The following is a 22400-nucleotide window of genomic DNA, read 5'->3' on the forward strand; positions in this document are numbered from 1 at the left end:
AGGGACAAAAATTGGCCCAAATAGCAAGGAAAATATATTAGTTTTTCTATGCAGGCTGTAGAAAGGCAGAATAAGATGGTGCAGAAACAGCATACACCAACCCAAAAGATATAATTATCTCAAATGTAAACCAGTCAAAACCAAATAAAAAATAATTAAATACAATTCATAGATGTGGAAAATAAGCATGAAAAAATTGTAACATACCATGTCCTTGCAACCTTAATTTTGCTCCCTTGCTCTTCTATCCCTTGCCCCAAGATAGAAGTCTCTGGGGGAAAAATATCACTACTGCATGGCAGACCATGCTCTAAGACAAGGGTACGTGCTGACCTACAGAGTCTATGGACAAGTTTAACACATACTGTCTACGTTTTTAGCTCATGGTTTTGCAAACTAAACATTAATTTTTTTTCATGTAGTCTCAGTTCGTGGTGCTTGGTTATTTCTTTAAAGAAATGGCAATAACTCCTGGGTTTGCAAGGTCATGTCTTCAAAGCTCAACACATTAATCAATCTTCATCAATGCATGGCTTAAATCCTACTTCTCAAAAACAAGGTAAAAAAGGAGTTTTCTGGTGCTCTCTGTGGGGTTTTTTTCCTTTCAAAAATGATTTGGGATTTGATTCATTATGTTCCCGCTGGGATTTCTAGCAAGGTTAAGGAAGTGTCCCTGCAATAGTACAAGGTAGTCCACGCAGCAGACACCATCTTCGCTGTGGCTGCATACAGCCTTGCCCCACCCCGCACTGCATTCCTGCCGATGCCACGTTGGCTATCAGGCCACTTCAATTGCACACCGAGAAGTCACAATACCATTTGACTTAAGCAACAGAAATAGGTTCAGAGAGGAGAATTTACCCAGCAGTTTTAACAGCTCTTCCCAAAAAATATGCTTGTTGCATACGAGCTCATCTCAGTGACATCTGGCAGCATTTATGAAACATCCATGTCTTGTGTGGCCAACTGATGCCATAAATTTCAGTCACCCTTGCCTTTGAGAAATGCTAATAATGAAAACTCATCAAAGAGCAGCAATAATTTCTACTGCTGACTAGATGGGTGCCTTTCTGACTACTCAAAATTAATGGCAGATCTCAGGGTCTTAAAGAACAGCTGTCACGGAGAAATACACCTGCAAACAAATACACAGTATGCCCCTAAGTTTGATTTGTTACAGATATAAAGCGGCAACTCTCACAACAAACCGGACTGATTACAAGGAGAAGTTAGCTAGACTTCTGCATCATTTCAAGTGATAAAACCAGAGAAAATGCAGTGCAAGTACGCAAATGGGAAGCTTAAAAGAAACTATTTAGTCCCCCCCTCCAACAGTAAGTGATTGATAGTCACATAGGTTATACATAAATTTTCACTTATGTCTAGTCTTACAGACATTATAGAACTAGCTGCTTCATCACAGGATTAAAAACTAGCTGTAAGCCTCGTACAAATTCGGGATTTTCCTCCCACTATCACTTTTGTCACTAGGTAATACTTAAAATGACAGATAACTAATTAAGCGTAATAAACTTAAAAGATACATTTTCAGGAGCAAAGTATTTTGAATTTGCAGGACTGAAAAAGCAACTATGGGGACCAGAAAGATCACTGTTACTATCATTTTCACAGGCAATACCCTATTTAGTACTGCTCTTGAGATCCTGGACTCACAGTAGCGGGTGAGAATAGATACCTGTTTCCAAGTATAATAAAATTTCTTGATCAAGCATTTGAAGATAAAAGCTTAGAAAGGAAACCCCACGTATATACCACATATACATGGAAAACTCAAAGACACACTTGATTAAAATGCCATGGTATCGAAGTCAACATCATTATTCAGGGCAGTGGAGAAAACAAGGATGTGTTTAACTATTGCAAGTATTTGGGTTTGGATTACATGTCAGTAATTTCACAATTACTGTCTGTTAGATGCTTTCTAGAAGGCTATAATATTTCTGTCCCCAACAAGCACTACATCACTGAGTCTGTGTATAAGTGATGCTGCTCCACCTACGCAAGTTTTAGAAACCCAGGAAAGCAGGGCAAAGCTAAAAGACTACATGATTTTTTTTAAAATTTTTTTTTTTTTTTACAGCATCCTTACAATGAGTTATAGCACATACGAGCCTTCAGGTACAATAAAAATGGAAATTATGCTATTCTATATATGTAAATAAAACCCTGAAATACACTAGTTTGCAATTACTTTAACAATACTGGTACTATTCAAATATTGAACTGAACTTAAAAGTAAAGGTATTCTTATTCATCCCCTGATTTAAAAATAAAAATAAAATTGGAGTTAGAATTGAATGCACAGTGAGTAATTTATGGATTTAAAATACCGCTAAAGCTTTGCTATAATTTTTTCCCAAAAAGACATAACAAGACTAGGACATGCAGCGTTCAGATGCAGTTTGAAAGAAATTCAAAGTATTTCATAGAAAATATAGAGTGTACACTCAAACAGCCTCAGAGTGCCTGCACTGCACAACACGAATCACTAAAGTATCATTAATACCCAGTAGTACCTACAACTAAGTATGATAGAAAATAATAGATTTAATACAGAAGAAACTGGCCAAACAGAACTGTAGCTTTGATTCTTCTTATCATTCACAGCATCATAACCATTTATAGATAACAATGAATTAATTGAATGTTTTAACACTGGCTCACAAAGTTTGGCACCCATGAAAAGTGTGCTTTTTCATCTCACTTGCACTCACATCACCAACATCCCCATAACGAATTTTGTTTTTCAGATGTGGTCAGACAGCTTGCCCTCCAGATTATTATTCCTGGTTTTGGTTCTGAAATACACCCTACAGTAAACTGGACAACATCCTCCACTTTCAATCTTCTCCTCCTGACATTTTCAATTCTATACCTGTAGCTCAATATTTTTCCTGAGAGCCACTGCTTCTTTATGTTTATTTTCATATTAAACCACAAGAGATTGTATTTTATTGATTTTTGTCATGCAGGGATGTCTAATAAATTTTACTGCTTGGGCTTTCTTGCTTTGGGCTCTGCAGTGGGATAGACAATTCTCTCTTGTAAGATGGAGCCTTCTGTATGTTCTGTGTTGCAGAGACAGATGGTAAAAGACCCTTCCAGATTTTTTCTTTTTAAGTACTTACATTACAGTAGTCAAGAAAATATCCTGAAAGCCTTACAGGAAGATCTCACTGTGAATACAAAACCAAAAGCTTTTAGAAACTCATTTAGAAACTATACTATCGGCTGCACAGGTTTGAGAAATTTGTTTTCTTCCTTTCTTCTAAAGTCAACCCATTTTTAATTAAGAAACACAATATTATTTTCACCATATTGAGTCTGAAAGCTCATTAGCAGGAACATGATAAACTAATATTTATAAGAGACCCTTAGATTAAAAAGTGTGTCTTGTAGATTGTAACAATGCTAATCATAAGGTTGGTTTTGGTGGTGTTTTTTTTGATTTGGGGTTTTTTTTAAAGCAAATTCACCATCTAACCGACCTAACTTACATTAAAAATGGGGATATTTACAACGGAACACAGCAGCTACGATTAGTGGCTCTCAATGTTTTAATAGTAATTGGCCTGTCTTGGATGGACCCTAGGCCTGACTTGTCACTTCTCCTTGCCGGCTGATCCCTGACTGTCAACCAGACTTGTTAGTGTCACCGTCCTGGCCCTGCTCAGGTACTGCTGGACTGTGCCCTGGCCACTGAGGTCCCTGCTGCGATCTGTACTGCAGCACCCTCAGCTCCCAGCTTGGCTTCCCTTGTGGAACAGCCCCAACCTTGCTGCTCCCTGGCAGCTGTGTAGGATCCTCCAGTGGGAAGTTCAGCGCAGGAAACTCACCTCAGATACTTTGAAATGCCATGTGAAGGCACTGATCTCTCTACAGTAAATGCAAATGGGACCTATGAAGCATGGTTCCTTGTCTCTGATTCCACCTTTACAGCCCGACAACTGTTGTCAAACACAGAGGCAGAAGACTGTTTTTCAGGAGCTTTTCTTTCTTGCAGACTACATCAATCTTACCTGAATGGGTAAGATTCCCATCAGTTAACAGTCATCTGTATCTCAATCTCGTTTAGATAAGAAGTCACTCATTGGCTTAATACAGCAGTGCCAAAATAAACAGCTAAATATTCTTACTGTACTGCAAAATCTGCAACCTGTATTCTCCTGTTAATTCTCCCAGTGGTTCCAAATGAACTGAGACAGGACAACTCTGTAATATCCTGCTCAAAAGCTGCCACGTGAAGCTCAAGAAAAGCTTGGTATAATCCTCCAGATTAGGCAGGGGATGAAGTTTATCATATTAGCCTCACATCTGCACATGTGTCAGTAATACCATCTATATGCGTAAGGAAAAAATGCAACAGACAGCACAGTTGGAACCAGACAGTTTTTGCTAGTATCTGTGCAATTTGGTCAAAATTAACCTGGGTATTTTCACAAAAACTAGAGTTACAGCTGGGTCATCATATCCTAAATCAATTGAAACCAAAGGATTCTACTTGAAAAATCTACTTAATCAAGCAGCATATCCCTGACCAACACAGTAAGAACAAGTTGTTCTTCACAAAACCCTTAGAAGACAGTGAGACTGTCAATAACAGCTAAGGATTAATGGAGAACAAGTCTTAAAGCCCTCCAAAGCAAGACAATCATTGAAAAAAGAAAGAAGGAGCAAAAACTCCAATCCTCCCCTCTGTCTTTCGCTAAGCAGGAAGAAAATAGAGACACAGGGTTGCAGCCTAAGGTGTTTGTTCCCCAAGCCTACAGACAGGCAGGAGCAGCTAAGAAATGTCTGAATCTCAGTGAGTACCTAAACCTCAAGTTACATTGTCTAGGAATTGTTCTTCTCAGAGGCATTCCTCTCTCACAGATAATTATCCATCTGAAACTATTTTACTGATAAAGCAACATGAATATTTTGATATCATGCAAATTCACTAGATAACTGAGCAGAGCCTTGAAAATCAGATTACCAAATTATCAAAGCAATTTTTCTGTCAAATGGTTCATGAATTATGAGACGAAGGACTCACCCCTCTCCAAATGCTTCTCTTTTCAATTTCTACATTACTAACATATAAGACTTTTGCTCAGCACAATGAATGAAACCTGGCACTGGATGCCTGCCTATAGGTTAATCTTGTCTCGTGCTGAATTTATCAGAAGACCTATAAAGCTAATGGTATTTTCCCAGAGCACCGTTTGGAAACTCACACGTTTCATTAGCTGCTCAGGACAGACAAAAAAACCCCAACCCAGGTCTCATTATCAACCAAAACACAGGAGGGAGGAAGGGGAAGGATCAGAGATAGAGAGAAACTGTATTTCTGCAGAATCGCCTGTACCAAGCCAAGAAAACTTTGCTGCACAAATCTAGCACCCAGAACAACAATATTCACAAATTAATCCCAAAGCCGGGCTTTCATAAGGTTCTTACACATTCAGATTCAGTTTTATGACAAGAAATTCACACACTGAATTCATTTTCCCAGTAGAAATAGATTGGAAATTGCGTATTATGCTGGAAGCAAATACGCCAGGGGGGTTGCTGAGCCTCAGATGCTCCAGTCCTGGTTAGCAACTATGAATTCAGAAGGACCACATAGAATAAATACACTTCCCTGTAACCAAACTTGCACTGAACTACATGATATGGTTAGCAGCAATGTTTTTCATACTTTACTTATGGGAACAAATTCTCCTGTTCGTTTGTAGACTGATGTACTGAGCAAAGTCCTAAAATTTCTTTTTAAAATAGCAGCAGCCAAAATTCTCGTGTTCCAGAAAGAAAGGCCAGATGAAGCATTTAAGGATCTACCTCTTAAATCACTTCTGTAGCTAGTGGCAAACTAAAGCTAATATGGAAGTACTATGTGTATAAATCTGCAGGCTTTCAGAATGCTCTGAACATAATATAATTAGGAATGGGAGCTGAAAACGTGTATGTGACAAAATATGCTTCTTGTGTATGTACTTCCTGGCTGTTATAAGTGACAAGAATATGAATGTTAAAATTATCTATACCATAATTATATAATTAATCTATAATAATAATAATAATCTATAATTAATCTATACCTGTAATTTGTACTGAATAAAGGTGAAGGCTATAATCGCATGCTTGTATAATAGTATTATAAGGTACTATTTGAAGGTATATATCTATTATAAGGTATTATTCTAAAAATTACTACTTTATTTTTCTTTCAATATTTATGGAAAGATACATTACTAAGGCTAGCAAAGTTCCAGGCTAGAAAGTAAAAATTAAGGTCATTAGTTTAGGATTTATATTTCAAAAACTATTTTCTAAATGCTTTTCTATATACTTATAATTCTGCCAGAGGTATTATTTTAATATGCATTATGGCATTTGCTGTTTACAAGCACATCAATGTTGCAAACAATTTTCATTTTAATCTGTGCCCAAATATACAGTTTCTGGGGGGAAAAAAAAAAAAGCTTTTAGAGTGTTTATGCATTCTTGGTGTTCGTCCTAAGGTTGTCATATTAAATTTGTTACTCTTATTGTGTTTTTCCATTGTATAAAAAACAAAGATACAGTACATATTCTTGATCATTTAAAAAAAAAAAAAAATTCCAAATTTGCTAGTTAATATCCAGAAACATCCTTCCAGTCCGGGCAGAACACATCAACAAGTTTATTTCTTCACTGGATCAAATTTTCAAATACAGAAATAAATCTTAAAATATTGTCATAGACAATGCTTACTAAGGGTCACAGAGTTCCTAGAGGCTGAAAGAACCTGAATTAAGAATCCATATACAGACAAACCTAAACTTCCTAAAATAATGACGGTGCAAATCTTGCTACAAATGCTATTTCATGCTCATTACTATATGCTACACCCTGCTCTCTGTAGTACATGTAACCCATGATTTTAAATTGCTTCTTGGTCACAAGAGTTTCTGAACATCAATCTCAACAATCAATGAACTTGTGAATGCATCGGGACTTCGGTCACCGTAGGATCAAGGCTTTGGCATAATCATTAGAAGTTTCAGAACAAACTCATTTTAAATATTGTCTTAAAAGTTTTTAGTTACAGTTACTTACAGCTATAGTGCTTTACACTACTTACAGTTGAACACTAGAAGGATCCAAATGTCCAGAATTTTGCATTCAATGTGAGCATACTACCTAAATCTTATATATTAATTAAGTATACAGTTACTGATGCCACTAAATGAGAAAATCCAATGGTAAAACCCGCAGAGCTGCAGGCCGGCCAGCTCCAATGCAACAAGCTTTTGACTTCTGCTGCCAAAACAGCTCCTAAGCTCCAGGTTCTCACCAGTTACACGGCAACTGGCTCGTCAGCCCTGTAAGCCAAGTACCTCAAAGTTATTGCTTCCTCTCCCTTTTCCCTTTCAAAGTAATCCCAGGAGATTAATATAAATTTTTCATTTACTGAAATGCTACTGCCTGCACAGTTACAAACCAGAATCAGAGCAGCCAGATAGCCAAGATCCCAGCCGAAATGCTGCCCTAAGTGCTCTGCACGAGTCTGCTGCCTTACCACTCTGTTCCTGGTTTAATTTTTCTATTTGCATTCTTCCTTAGGAGAGAGAACTCTGCATGTCTGATAAGACTTTTTAAAATAATTTAATAATTACATAAATACACAGAAATTGCCTAATTATCCTTGAGACTATCCAGGGTGGGGGGCGGGGGGTGGTGGTGGTGGAGAATAAAAATCCCCAAACCCCCACCAACCATGTCTTGAAAGTTAGTCAAAAATTGCATTTCTCTGTCAGTAATCCTGGAGAGAATCTCTTCCAGAATCCAAGGATGCTCTCCTAAAATTAATGGCTTCACCTCAAACTCATCCCCTCACCATTACCTGTACCAGCACTTAGTGTTGAAGATTTCTTCCACTTATTACTTATCAAAAGCACCACATGTATGAACCACTTAAAAAGAAAATGGAGATCCGAAAATGGAGATCCTTCCCTAGCAGTCACCCAAAAGAGAAGTATGGAGACAAAAGGCAAGAACAGAGAGATCAGTCAGTGATGGTTACATGAACAGTTCATGCCTCTTCATTCATCATCACAGAGCGGAATTACTCCTAACCAACAAGTAGTACTAGAAGAGAGTCTAAAAGAATTTAAGAAAGGATTACAAAACTGGCGTCTGTTCTATCTTAATAGCAAACATATACATATTACGTTGGGTGGTTGTGGGCAGTATGGATGAATGAAGCAGGAGCTGGCTTCGCCGAGATACAAAACATTTCTTGTCTCTTCTCTGAGATGTAAAATACTTCTAGTAAAAAATGGACAGACTACTATTGAATTTTGAAAAATCTGAAATATTTAAAAATATTTTTTAAATAAGCTTGCAACAAATGTTTTGAATTCAATATATTTTCAAAAACATTCACATACTATTTCTGAAAAACTTCAAAAATATTTTCTGCTCTTTGAGTTTCTTGCAATTCTTACAGGTCTACAAAGCAGAAAGCAGCTTGTTAACTCCTCCAGTTGACAAGAGCCTCAAGTTCAGTCAGAATGATACTCTGTCAAACAAAGAGATTTCTGATAAGAAGAGGATATTATCTTCAGAAATAAAAAGAAGGAATATATAACTCTCACTGACACTACCGATGTGAGCCTTTCCTCCAGAACACTACACACAAAAAAAAAAAAAAAAAAAGGAAACCATACAGCATTTCTTCCTAACAGTTAAAAAATACAATCTTCACTGTCTAATACTTAACGTACCTGAAAAACCCTGCCGTCCAAGCAACAGTCTCTAATCCTAACCTCTGAGATTCATGACATTGATGTGTTACTGCAATATACTGTGCACACTCATTTCCCTGGTGGGAATAACAGATGGGAGTAGAGGCAGATCCCATGATAACTTTAGCTTGAAGGTTTAAGTTTACATAGATGTTCCTGCTGTTTCAGATATGGATATTATGCATCCAACCAGTCATGTAAGATGACAAAAATCAGACCAGCAGAAGGGGAAGCTGGTTCAATTACGACCTAAAATTCTTTAAAAATTATAAACGGTCCTTTTGTGCTTTAGACTGTGAAAGATAGAAATATATATTTATATACAGAGCTCCATACATCAAATACAGATACACAAATTATTACATTCTGTTAAATAAGCTAGAATTCAATAGCTTTGGCACTCCTACAGAAATCTTGCCTACACACCTAAGTCCTTACCTCCATGAATGTATCTATAAATGCAAGCACACCTTTTAGCTTCGCTTTGGCAGCTCTCCATGGACTTACTAATATTTTAAGTCGAAAATCACTATTAGTAATAAAAATGCCTTAAGAGTAGGTGTTCCCCTTAACACCATGTAGAGAATTTTATACACACAGAAAGACATTTCAAGAAGATTGACAGGCAACTCCATAGGCAGAGCTTACAGTGAAAGCCCCACAAAACCTGGCCTAGATACCTGGAGGCAAGTAGGAATTAAGGACATCCACATGCATGAGGGACTTCATAAACTTTGGATTCAGGTAGGGAAAGACAAATAGACAACTCTGCTCTCCTTTGAAAGAGGGAAGAGCCAAGAAAGTGGTAAGAAGGAGAGCACTGACCATCACAACAGTGCGTCACTCAAACTTGCTGAACTAACAGAGATGGGAGAGCAAGTTTTCCCTCACAACAAGATGGGGATCAGGAAGGGAAGGTTTTCTGCAGAAACCAGCACCCCGATAATATTTCAAAACCATTAACTGATAGGAAAAGATGAAGGAGGAGGAAAAAAAAGGAGAATCTTACTCTGAAAGTTCTCACTTCTCTATTACAGAGTCCATTTGCTCCTGTTTCTGACTAATGACAAACAAAAAGTATATTCATTACAGAGACTACTGCAACTGAAAGCCAAGAATGGTCTTAATTAAAATTCCAAAAATAATAAGAGAGTCATTAACTATCTAGCAGCATAAGAAAGCTGAAGCTGCGCAAATTACAATCATGCAGACGTAAAAAAATAGGCACTGTTAAATGCTTGGTACTTATCTGCCACTGGCACAATCTCACCCTGCTGCAGCTTCTTCAGTCTTTCAAAATTTGCGCGTGACACATTTCAATTAGATATCCAGTTGTCAGGAGCCACTTAATTACACTAGAAGAAATGTGCAGGTATATAAAATATATGGCATATTGTAAGACTGGAAGACATTAGATAGTTTCTGCTTCTGAAAAAGATACTTTTTTTTTAAAAAAAACCTTAATAAATCAGTTTGCCAATACATTCCTTCGGGAACTCAGTGGCAGCAACACGAAATGCAAGATCAGCAAATTATTAAAATACTGATGTAGTAACTCAGAGCTGAGCAACTAATGAGCTGTAAAGTTCACTTCTAAAAGCAGGACACTCATACATTAAACACGTCCACAGTATTTTCGCTGTTCATTATAAATACTAATTTAGTGTTGGAAGGTGAACTATGCAAAATAAAATTCAACTCTGATGGATTCTGACAACATTGCTTTTAAGGATCAAGTTTCTTTGGAATAATATACAGTAACTAAGGACGCAACTTTGCCAAGTTTAGTATTAAAATGCATTTTAGCATCATGGTGAATTCCAGATTAGGTCAATGACAGACGAGCGGAAGCAGACAGATGATTGTCAATTTACCAAACAAACGGAACTCCCACTCACATTGCAAAACTAACCCAAAATTACCACAAATTAAGGCTATGTTAAATAAAGGCAAAAACATGGGAAGCTATCGATCATTCACATATGTAACATTGATAATGAAATTCCTTCAAAGAAAACAAACACCAAATCTTTACTACAGCGCACAATATTATGTGTTTCATCCATCACAATGTGCTCTTCCCCTGTGATAAACAAGGACACAGAAGTTCGTAGAAATGCTGACGAGTAGACAAAACCAACCGCCTATTAGTTAGGTTTCTTCTGCCCACAAACTTGCCACTTCTCTGTGGTGCCCTAAGTCTCAAAGCAGGAGTGGACACAACACAACAGTCTGTACTATGTAAAATAGAGAAGACAACATCAGTGCTGCAAGGGTTTTCAAAACAGGTACTTAAGTGACAGTACGTATCTAAAAGCAATGGATGACATGATCAAATGCTTATGTCGCTTCTCCTGAACTTTAGTGTACTCCGTACTTAGCAAAGATATGCATACTTGAACCTCACTTATAATTCATTGAAGGTTGTTTTGAAGTGGAGGCTCAATAAAGGCTGGAAGAAGATACTACTAAAGCTATAGATCTATTGTTTCAGAAAGTAACATGACTAAACATTTCTTTCAGGTATATTAGCAGCCAAAACACAGTTACTATACTTCTCCAAAGAGTATCATATTTTAAGAAAAGTTATATTGGCAAACTTGCAAGACTTGCTATTTGCCCTGACTTACAAAAACTGTTGAGAAGGGACAGATAACTTAATAAAACATACTATAATGCATTTCCTATGTAGAAATTAGAAATTTATTCATCTGAATAGTGAAAACAGTAATTCCATTAATGTACTAGATGTGAATCTCAGTAAGTTTACCTAAGACACAGACATATGGCAACACAGAAGTGTCAATAAGAAACAAACTGGCACATTAAACTAGAGAATGTATTGACCTTGCAAGCATGACCACAAACAGAAGGAAGAAGCTAAAAAGAAAAGCAGCAAAAGAAAATTGCCCATATAAGACACCTATAAACTAAGTAGTGTAGAGAATGGAAAAATATAGATAAAACCCACAGGAAAAACATAAATCATGAACTATTAATTACAACGAAAACAACTTCAGCTGGCAAGACTCCAAGATGAAGAAAACTATGTAACTTTGCTCTAGGCTGGGATTTTTTCTCAGTTGTATGCTCTTGGATGCTGGACTTTATTTTGACCTAGTAATACCACTCCTATGTTCTCATGGTTCTTCAAAACAAACAAACAAAAAAACTCCCTCCTGTAACACCAAAAAAGCCTGAATTTGTACTGTGAATCACAAATGCTTGTTCAAAAAGGTGATGTTAATATGCAGCTGCACACGGGACATCTTAATAGTGGCTTTAAGAACATCAGACTCCTCCTGAATCTAATTACTGCATACAAGAAAGTTGTTGATCTCTCTCTGACATAACTGTAAAAGCCAAATTCAATTGTTCCTCAATGTATTGTCCCGACTGATAACGGACTCTGAACACATTTTCCTAAATGGGGAAGATCAGTCTGCAGAGGCATTCAGGTGGCTTTTCTATTTCAACCGAATGACTGCCTAGCTGTTTTCTCAGGAGTTAGATGCAATTATAATATTACTGTTGACAGACTATAACTTTAACATCCAAGAGGAAATGGCAATTCATTCAAATAAAAAATATGATACTGATGTTCATTCACAAGTAATATTTCTAAAAGTATTTGTGGAAAGAGAACATTTCAATTTTCCATTCAAAACTAATTTTTACCTTTAAAAATTTTCTGACACTCAGAAAAGATGACCTAATTTTATTTTTCTTTTTTTTTCCTCTCACTCCTTTTTTTCTTTAAACTTCTCCTTAGATATTTGGTGCATGGTAGTTTCAATTTTTGGTTTTCTTACTGTTTTGGAATAGGAATGATCTCAACTCCCAGAATCTCCACAAAACACAGATCTACATATTTTACACTTTACAACTCAAGAACATTCCATACTCAATTACTTTTTATCTTAAAGAATACATCAATGAAGACAAGAAGGCATTTGCAAACTATTGCATCTCACTCTCTCTTCAACATTTTAATGTTTTTTAATATATTGCTCATGAATATACGGCCCAGGCTTCTTTACTTGTGCTAACTCTCAAATCACGATCACTTCCATTGCTTGAATGATATATTTCTTCTAATATCCAAGGGAACAAGTAGGAAGCAAAATGTTAATAATTAAAAGTTAGATGTGGAAACCAAGAACTGTAATTCTACAAATGCCCACTCCAATGAACTAAAGCTCTATCAGGCACAGCTCCTCATATCCTGAATGCCCAGAGTCTCCGAGGTGGTCAGAAAGATCAATTTTCCATTTTGCAGAAACCTGGAAGCAACTATTACAAAAGGGTATCTGTGGAACAACGCTGCTCTTTTAAATGAGAAGTTGTCAGGATGACATGATCTGACTGCAAGTATCTTGCAATGAACAAAACAGCAACCTCCAGGGAATGCCACCAGTCAGCAGTAAAGGGAATTAATGGCTAGAGGCAACACACAGAGTCAGTTTCATTGCAACATCCATCCTGTACCTAGCAGCCTTGGAGCTTTAAACTGCTGAATGGCTTGCCAATCTTACTAGAAGCATATGGCTGAGAGGAATCATAGAATAGTTTGGGTTGGAAGGGACCTTTAAAGGTCATCTCATCCAACCCCCCTGCAATGAGCAGGGACATCTTCAGCAAGATCGTGTTGCTCAGAGCCCCGTCCAACCTGACCTGGAATGTTTCCAGGGATGGGGCACCTACCACCTCTCTGGGCAACCTGTGCCAGTGTTTCACCACCCTCGTTGTAAAAAATTTCTTCCTTATATCTAGTCAAAACCTACCCTCTTTTAGTTTAAAACCATTACCCCTCGTCCTGTCACAACAGGCCCTGCTAAAAAGTTTGTCCCCAGTTTTCTTATGAGCCCCCTTTAGGTATTGAAAGGCTGCAATAAGGTCTCCCTGGAGCCTTCTCTTCTGCGGGCTGAATAACCCTAACTCTCTTAGGCTTTCTTCATAGGAGAGGTGTTCCATCCCCCTGACCATTTTTGTGGCCCTCCTCTGGAGCCGCTCCAACAGGTCCATGTCTTTCCTGTACCGAGGGCTCCAGAGCTGGATTCGGTACTCCAGGTGGAGTCTCATCAGAGTGGAGTAGAGCGGCAGAATCGCCTCCCTCGACCTGCTGGCCTCGCTTCTTTTGATGCGTCCCAGAATACTAATGGTCTTCTGGGCTGTGAGCGCACATTGTCGGCTCACGTCCAGCTTTTCACCCACCAGTATCCCCAAGTCCTTCTCGGCAGGGCTGCTCTCAATGCCTTCATCCCCCAAGCCTGTATTGATACCGGGAGTTGCCCTGACCCAGAGGCAGGACCCTGCACTTGGCCTTGCTGAACCTCATGAGGTTCACATGGGCCCACTTCTCGAGCTTGTCCAGGTTCCTTTGGATGGCATCCCAACACTTAGGCGCGTCAACTGCAGCACACGGCTTGGTGTCATCTGCAGACTTGCTGAGGGTGCGCTCGATCCCGCTGTCCATGTCACTGATGAAGATATTGAACAGTACTGGTCCCAATACAGGTGTCTGAGGGACACCACTTGTCACCGATCTCCATCTGGACATTGGGCCGTTGACCACTACCCCCTGGATCTGACCATCCAACTAATTTCTCTTCCACCAAACAGTCCACCCATCAAATCCATATCTCTCCAATTTAGAGAGAAGAATGTTGTGGGGGACCGTGTCAAAAGCCTTACAGAAGCCCAGATAGACTACATCTGCAGCTCTTCCCCTGTCCACTGATGTAGTCACTTCATCATGGAAGGCCACTAGGTTGGTCAGGCAAGACTTGCCCTTGATGAAGCCATGCTCGCTGTCTTGAATAACCTCCCTTTTTGAGTAAATATCTTTCAAAAAACTTATTTTCAAGTCTCTACCTCCACTCTTTTTTACAAAAGAAGTTTTACCAAAACTTACCTCTGGGTACTTCAGTTTTAAAGTTTTATGCATTTCTCGAAAACGACTGTACCTCCTGAATACTGTCCATGTCTCATCCAGGACTGTTATCTATATCGGACAAAATAAAAAGAAGAAACAGAAGTAAAACCATACGACACACAACACTAAAAACCATGAAGTATACAAGGCTATCAGATTAAAATGGGCAATCTTAGTTCTCTTAACTCCATTAACTTTTATAGGTTTACTTAATTTTTCTTTCATTACAGTGACGGAACTGTATTTAATAAGGAGCACTGATTGCAAAGCAAAAAAACCTGAATGCATTTATTCCTTATTCTGGAGTGGTTTGACAAGGCTGTAAACACATTAAAATATCCCCAATCCCCAATCATTCCTTGGTGCAGCTATGCAGCTCTCAGCATTACAATCAGTGGGTGTTCCATTAATGAATGGGTATCGTCCAGCACAAGTGTAGTATAGGTTCTCTATACATTCATAAAAATGTATATTCTCATACACACACGTATACATAGATATACACAATTAATAAATACACATTTTTCAGACACACAGAGTTCGTTACTACATAGAATGGGATTCCAATTTGTAGGGTAAAAAATTATACATGCCAGCTTTCAGTAGAAGATATTCCTTTAAAACACTTTTGGTCTGTGTCATCAATATGTTGATGAACATCCCATTTATACAGGAAGTTTCATTAAAATCAACAGAATTACTCCTGTGAATAAAGCACACAGCAACAGGAGCAAAGGGGGAGGGCAAGCCAACCTTACCATCAGTTATTCACACAACCCTCACTGGAACTGAGAAACCAACAAGAATTTCAGGGAAGGAAAATTTTTCCACTGTCTAAAATCAGATGAAATTAAAGACATTTGTAAGTGGGTCATAAAAGTGCTGTGACTGGAGCCTATGAAGTCTTTCTGTAGCTCTGGTGATCCAAGGCTACCAAGAAGCAGTGCTGTGGGGAGAGGTGGGCATTGTTCTACACCCACTACTAGAGCCAGAGAAAGCCAACTGGCATTGCTTAAACCTGAAAAGACCATTGCTTTTTTTAATCTAACAGGCCTAATATGTGATATTACCTCCACCTAGCTATGATTTTATGCACAAAGATCAACAATAAGCATTTTCACAAGACACATTTCACAAAGACACAGGCTTTTTAGTCTTAAAGTGACTCCTAAAATTAACAAGTAGTTCCCTCACTACTGAACGCATCCAAAAGTTACGGAGGTAAAGAAAGTTGCAATGGAGCAGGTTAACTGAGTAGGAGAAAAAAAAACCAGAGCAACAAAGCCAGAGGAAACCAGCATCCAAGCACTGTTGTTGACAACTGCTACCTCATGCTTGCAACAAACTCATCTCTGGTCCACCCTTCCCCATCCCGGCTGCCTTTGCTGCTGTATACAGAACAGGGAAACTGGGGGAAGTGTTTTGGAAACAAAAAATTATTGTGTGTCTTATGACATCAGGAATCAGGTTTTGGGGTTGTTTTTTTCCTATTTTTACCTCTATTTTTAGCTAAAAGACGTAAGTAAACGAAACTGGCCTTCTCAAAACTTTTCACAAACATTAAAACATAGGTTCTTCTAGCACATCTCCACAATGCAAATTGATTATTTCTAATAAAATTCATCTTTCATGTCACCAATAAGCTTGACTGCTACTAGGACGCCTGCATGATGGACTATATTCCCTCAACATATTGTTAACAGTGTCTCAAACTTTATAAATCAGGTGAAGGGATCTGACATGCATAGGCAGGTTTAACTAAAAAAAGTAACTATTCAGGAATATGCATGTTACACTGAACTTAATTAACCAATCAACTATTTTGTTATAGTTTGAATAATTTGTTATAATTTGAATAATTGCTTTAAAGGGCTTTGTGATTTCACAGTAAGCGTTAGAGTGCAGTGGATAATCATAAAATAAAGATGTTACTCATTCTTGCTTTCTTTCTGCTTTAACTCTATATTTTAATATTTCTGAGTCATGAAATTTTGCTGTGATAATTTCTTTGTACATGATCTTTATTCAAAAGTGGCCTCTTTTTTCCCCTAAGGTTTTCCCAGAAGCATGCCTTTAGGGGAACAACCTAGCACAAAGCATCCAGAACTCTTCCAGCTGCACAGCCTGGAGAAGAGCATGTCTGTCAGCTTGCCAATGATGTTGTTGGCTGTGCATCTGACAGCTGTCTAGGTGATAGGGTGGTACCAAACTTACCCAAATCAAATTGCCTGCAGCCAATTATTTATCAGCTTTCTTCCACAAAGTTTAATAAACAACTTGTTAGAGACAGACAGGAAAGAAAACACCAAAGCCATATATCTGTGCTGCCTAAGAACTGCAGGATTTTCTCTAGAGCTTTCTCTGGTGGCTTGGCTTGACGTGACTCAGTCCCCATCATCCTCTTTGTTTACCTTCCTAATTCTTGTAATGAGACTAGCAGGTAATGCATTACAAAATGTTATTGTTCTTACTGCTGATATTATTGGAAAATGAATTTCAAAGCTAAACAAAATCTTAACTGGTCCCCAAAGCTCGGCAATAACGTTATTAGGACAGACAGGATCAAACTCTGCTTACATAAAGAGGAGAATTACAGCACACCTGGCATAGTAATAGCATTTCTAGAACAGAGCCTTTTATTCCTATGGCTGATGCAACCAGTTTGGGCTGGGATTCTTTTCCCCGATTTAAAAAAGCTGTATGACAGACTATATACTCTGTAAGTATGGGAGAGGGACATATGCAGATCTTTTGAACAATAACAAGTAAATTAAATTTGAAAAGCCCTTTACTTTTTACTTGCAATTTGCTGATACAGTAGTTAAAAATATTTTCTTAATAACAAAAAAAATACACGGTTGAGTAAATCTGTAAAACAGATTTTCAAAATATTCTTATCTGGGCACTTACGTGATCTTTGACTTGCCTCAGAATTGTGGGTTGGTTTGTTTTGGGAGGTTTGGGGGGGGGTTGTTGTTTTGTTTTTTTTTTTTTTTTCATTCAAGTGCACAATTTCCCATGTAAAACTTATAAATTTGAAAGGAGATACTACAGTCCTGTCTCCTTATCTTTTCTTCTCATGATGACTGACAGAAAATAACCTAACAGACATTTCCAATTGATTCCACTGTAAAGCACATCACAGAACTTATTCCCCTTCTGCCCCATACAAATAGAAATAAAACCATAGGGGAGAGAAGGAAAAAAAAAAAAAAAAAAAAAGAAATATTCCACCTCATTCTGAAGCTATTAGAAAGAACAAAAAATGCCCACCTTACTTATCTTGGCTGGTTAAACTGTCCACACTCATTATGAAAATTCATATTCCTACCAACAGACCTTGTTGAAACGGTTCCTCATGCTGTCTACGAATATAGCATCTGAAAAGCTAAAAGTTGCCTAAAAATTTCTTGTAACCTTTTTTAATTTATTATTGAGGGTATTAATCTGATAGAGTTGAGGGAAGATTGGGCTTTTTCTTTTTTCTAATTTAGATAGATATGGGGCATGCATCATTTTCGTTAAGAACTACGTATCAATGAGCACTGCTGCTGCTTTACTCCAATTCTGCAATAGTTCACTGAGCTCAGAAAGAAACTTGGACATTCTGAGCAGACCCACCACAGCATTTGCCTGAACAGAACTGCGGCTGGACCTGGAAAAAAGCACTGCATTGGGGTGCACCTGCCTGGATCTTCTCCTATAGAGTACTCGTCAGGGATGACTGAAAGGCTTTGAAACCCAAGAAAAAGCCAGTTCTGAAAGAATATCAAACAGGATAAATAAAATAAGAGAACTCAGAACAATGAGGGAAAGCTGAATAAAAATGAGAAGGCATATCTACACCTTTCCCTCTTGTCAGAGGATCCCCTGGATGGCTGTGCTTGATTCCAGGCTTTGCTTCCATCACCAGCTCTCAGGAGACACTGCATGCCTTTACGTGAGCTGGAGTTCCCCCTTCCCTGCTGCCTCACTGCTCCTGCTGCTGTCCATACGTACTGCCTGCAACTGCCAGCACTGTCTGTAACAGACACCAACAGTCTTATGGATGCAAAAGCTCTTCCCACACACTGTTTCTAGCACAGCCCTGTCTGAATATTCCGCATATCACAACAACATGAAAGGAAGAGGAGAATACAAGAATAGTTTTCTGGTACTATAATTCAGCTGTAACATAAATATGTTTAGACCTGATTAAGTTACTACTGTTTCATCATGTCTTTAAAGACAACATATAAAACTGTCACTCAAATGGAAGTTTTTCTGTAAATGTATCTATTCATACTGAATACTTAATAGCAGACCAGCACAAACAGCTCCTCGACATCTCTTTCTGCAAAAGGAGAAGGTGCTATCTTAACTCTAATGAAGCATGGGTTTGTTCCTATTTTTGAACTCTCTCCAATAGGTTCTCATGGGAGTCACTCAACATCTTAAAGTAGGATCTGTATCCAGTGGAAGAACCTGTGTGGACAGACCATCTTGCGGGCCCACTCCCAAATGTTATATATGTCTAGATGGACAAGATGCTGAACCTGCACTAAAAGAAAATATTTTTGGATGGTATGTTATGGTTGAAAGACTTATGAACTAACTGTGATGCTGCCAAGAAAAGTGGAACTCACTCTCTCTCTTCTGGCATATAAAGGAAATAATCTTTACTATTGTATGGCACAAAAAGAAATTTATGTATTTGTTATATAGAGAAATTTGTTATATTGGTTCCTCTATACAGCAATATGCCAGAATTGAACTACAAATACAATGACTAGAAACATCTGCTGAAGAAAATACTTCTGAGATACCTAGGATTCAAAGGTTTACAATTCAACTCAATCATCCCTTGTCCCTTTGTCAGATTTCAAAGTCCTGTTACATGCAAATAGGTCAGCTACCCATTTTCCCAAGAATAAGAGGAACCTTGGTGAAGAAAGCTTATTTGGGAGCTGGCAAAGGAAATGATATTAACAATGGCCCAGCCCTTCCAAGACTGACACATATTCTGGTATGAGATTACCTGAACATAACTTGAACAAAGTAAAGTAAGGCTGAAATAAGGAATTATTTCAATAACTGACATTGTATCCTGACCCGTCAAGAAGGGATGAAATAAACAGGTACACGTTCTCTCCTCCCTGCCCTGTCTTTCTACTTTCCCGATTTGTAAGGCAAAAAAATCACTATACCATGTATTCTGATTTCCTATAGAATAAAAGTAACAGCAGCTGAACATTAATACAGATCAAATTAGAGCTGGGAGCTCTGCAGGGGAAAGGTTTAAAATAGAAAAGTTTGTGGAAGGTCTGTGGATTGTAGCATGGAGCCAAATCCTGACCACAGCAAAAGCAGCCCACTGTGACATACAGAGACCTGGAGGCAAAGGAAAAAGCATAAACAGTTGATCGATTTGTGTAAGGGAATGACTGTAAGAAACATCTCAAAGACAGCCGAACTAAGGACCATAGGAGCTTCAATAAAAGTGCTCTAAGGAAGTTGACAGCAATGGAATACAATTATTAAAGTGATAGCCCCTTCCCTACCCCATACGTCATCCATTTCGTTGCTCTGAACTTCATCAAAGCAGCTATTTAAGCAGCAGTATCTTTTAGAGGCAGCCTAGAAATGGCACAGGAGAGAGAGAAAAGACAGTACTGGCAAGTACGACAGAAGAGAATAGCCATCCCATATACACCACTCTTAGCCAGAGCATCTGCTCATTCCATGCCGTTGCTGAGGTTAGGTTGCAAGCCTTGCTTCTCATAGAAACAAAATACAAGCAACAGAACTGCTGGAGCCTAGTTTCATATGCATTTATATCTCTCCTCTATATATCCTCCTGTTCTTTCCTGTTTACGAATCCCACTCCTTTCCAACATTTTTCTTCTACCACAGCTCCTTCCAGGTAAGTCCAAGTCTTCCTGCACATACTCTTTAACTGTTCCTTCATCCTAAGGTCTTGCAGCTGCTTACATGGGTTCTAGGGATGAAGGGAGAGTACTTGGAAAAGAAATCTACCAACTTACTAGAAAGAGAAAATACCTTTTTACGGTATTTACCTTCACTAACCATTACCCAGTTTAGTAAATCCCGTGTGCTGAAAATAGTTGGTGGCTAGAACAGTCCTTGGGGAAGTTTTGTATGCACTTACTATTCTCTCACCATCTCTATGGCTCTGGGCTTTTGCTGGCCCCAGGAAATTCAAAGTTCAAAAGGTAAAAGGAAGTAGTCCATCCACAAATTGTGCAATATGTTTCGAGATGAAAATTTAATTAGCTCAGAGCTAAGATTACCCACCTTAATAAAAGGCTTTGTAAAAGAGAATGTGAGCATAGTTCAAAAATGGTCCTGCACACTGTGAGGGTAGGTCACTCCTCCAACTTAACACCAGCTAGCGAAGCATCTGGCAGTACATTCAGTGAAGAAGGCTGCCAATTCTGTCTCTGATGCCATGTACATCAGTTATGCTACATGTCCACATGCACTGAGAGCACATTTCCAATTAGACTTCACATCTTGCTTTGAAAAAACACTGGCTTAGTACCAGAGGAAACATAATGAATATGCATTTTTTCCAGCATTTCTGCACAGAAGATCAACTGAGGAAGCCACTAGAAGGGAGAGGAAGCAGATAACACTTTGGAGAAGCGAGACCTTGGAAAAGCAGGGTGGGAAGAATCCGAACAACAAAGAGAACCCAAAAAGAATCAAGCCTTTGTTGTGGATATGTGCAAAATACTGTAATTATGCTTTCATTACTACAGGTAAATATTGCAAGTCTAATCGTTTTCTATACCTGACACTTGCACCTCAATAATGGGCTTTCCTATAACCAATATGCATTTAATCCTCATCTCAGCAACACTTTCAACTGAATTATTTGATACTGGATCTGGAACTGCTTACCCAAGAGTTTGACCACCAACCTCCTGTGTACAATAATAGATCTACTTGGAAAACGCCTGTCTTTGTAGTGTCCTGTATTGTGCATGCCTTCTCACAGCCTCTCTTTTTTAACAGTACCGAGGCCACTTAGACAACAGAAAGAGACAGAACCAAAAACTGCACTTAATGGAACAAAACCTACATTTCATTGGGGTTACTAAGGTGACTTCTGCAATCTACAGATTCTCAGATGCATTTCCAGCTGCTGTTTCCATCTTTGCTAACTGTGATGCTGTCACAGTGAACACCGACAGCTGGACAGAGCAAACTAGAACTATTTGGTTTTAAACAAAAGGCATTCTTCTATTATTATTGCTACTATGATGCTATTGTTGTACAAATGCAAGCAACATATGTACAGAGACCCCAAACATTAAGGAGAAGCAACTGAAAAGCACTTACCTTTATTTCAAACTCATAGTGTTCATCCTTTCCCTGCCCACACAGGACATAGCGTGGAATACTAATTTTAATTGGGTCCTTCAGGTCGTCTGGATTTGCTCCCAGTGAACGACAGACCATCCGCTTTCACGTGCATACCAAATAGGGAGAAGAAAGGAAAACCAAAATCACTACATAAGGAAAAAAAGAAAATAACTTCACTAAAAATGAGAAAATGTTCTTGGCCAGAAGAGCAGGGAAAGAGAGCATGGAGGAGGCAGAATTATTTCTAAAATGAAGGAATTCTTTGAAAACAAAGTGGATCTCCTTTTATAAGCAAACCCTAGCAT

The 22400-nt window shown here is 38.4% G+C and overlaps 1 protein-coding gene across 9 annotated transcripts in view; it reads right to left on the reverse strand.

Moving 5' to 3' along the window:
- The window catches only part of KIF16B (kinesin family member 16B), a 147827-nt gene that overhangs the window by 26457 nt on the left and 98970 nt on the right, over window positions 1–22400 (reverse strand). For 6 of the 9 annotated variants that reach the window (XR_008234727.1, XR_008234729.1, XR_008234728.1 and 3 more), the window contains 2 exons: window positions 22072–22194; window positions 14707–14796 (listed from right to left, as the gene is read on the reverse strand). Coding sequence is in view for 5 of the 9 variants with exons in the window: in XM_052784130.1 (XP_052640090.1) it covers window positions 14707–14796; window positions 22072–22194 (213 nt within the window). In the remaining 4 variants the exon portion in view is untranslated. Of the gene's footprint in view, window positions 1–8178; window positions 8567–10123; window positions 10148–14706; window positions 14797–22071; window positions 22242–22400 lie in introns of those variants that run through there. The other 3 variants (XM_052784133.1, XM_052784134.1, XR_008234730.1) reach the window with 3 other exon arrangements.

The sequence above is a fragment of the Harpia harpyja genome, chromosome 4 (genome assembly GCF_026419915.1).
Source record: "Harpia harpyja isolate bHarHar1 chromosome 4, bHarHar1 primary haplotype, whole genome shotgun sequence".
Lineage (NCBI taxonomy): Eukaryota > Metazoa > Chordata > Aves > Accipitriformes > Accipitridae > Harpia > Harpia harpyja.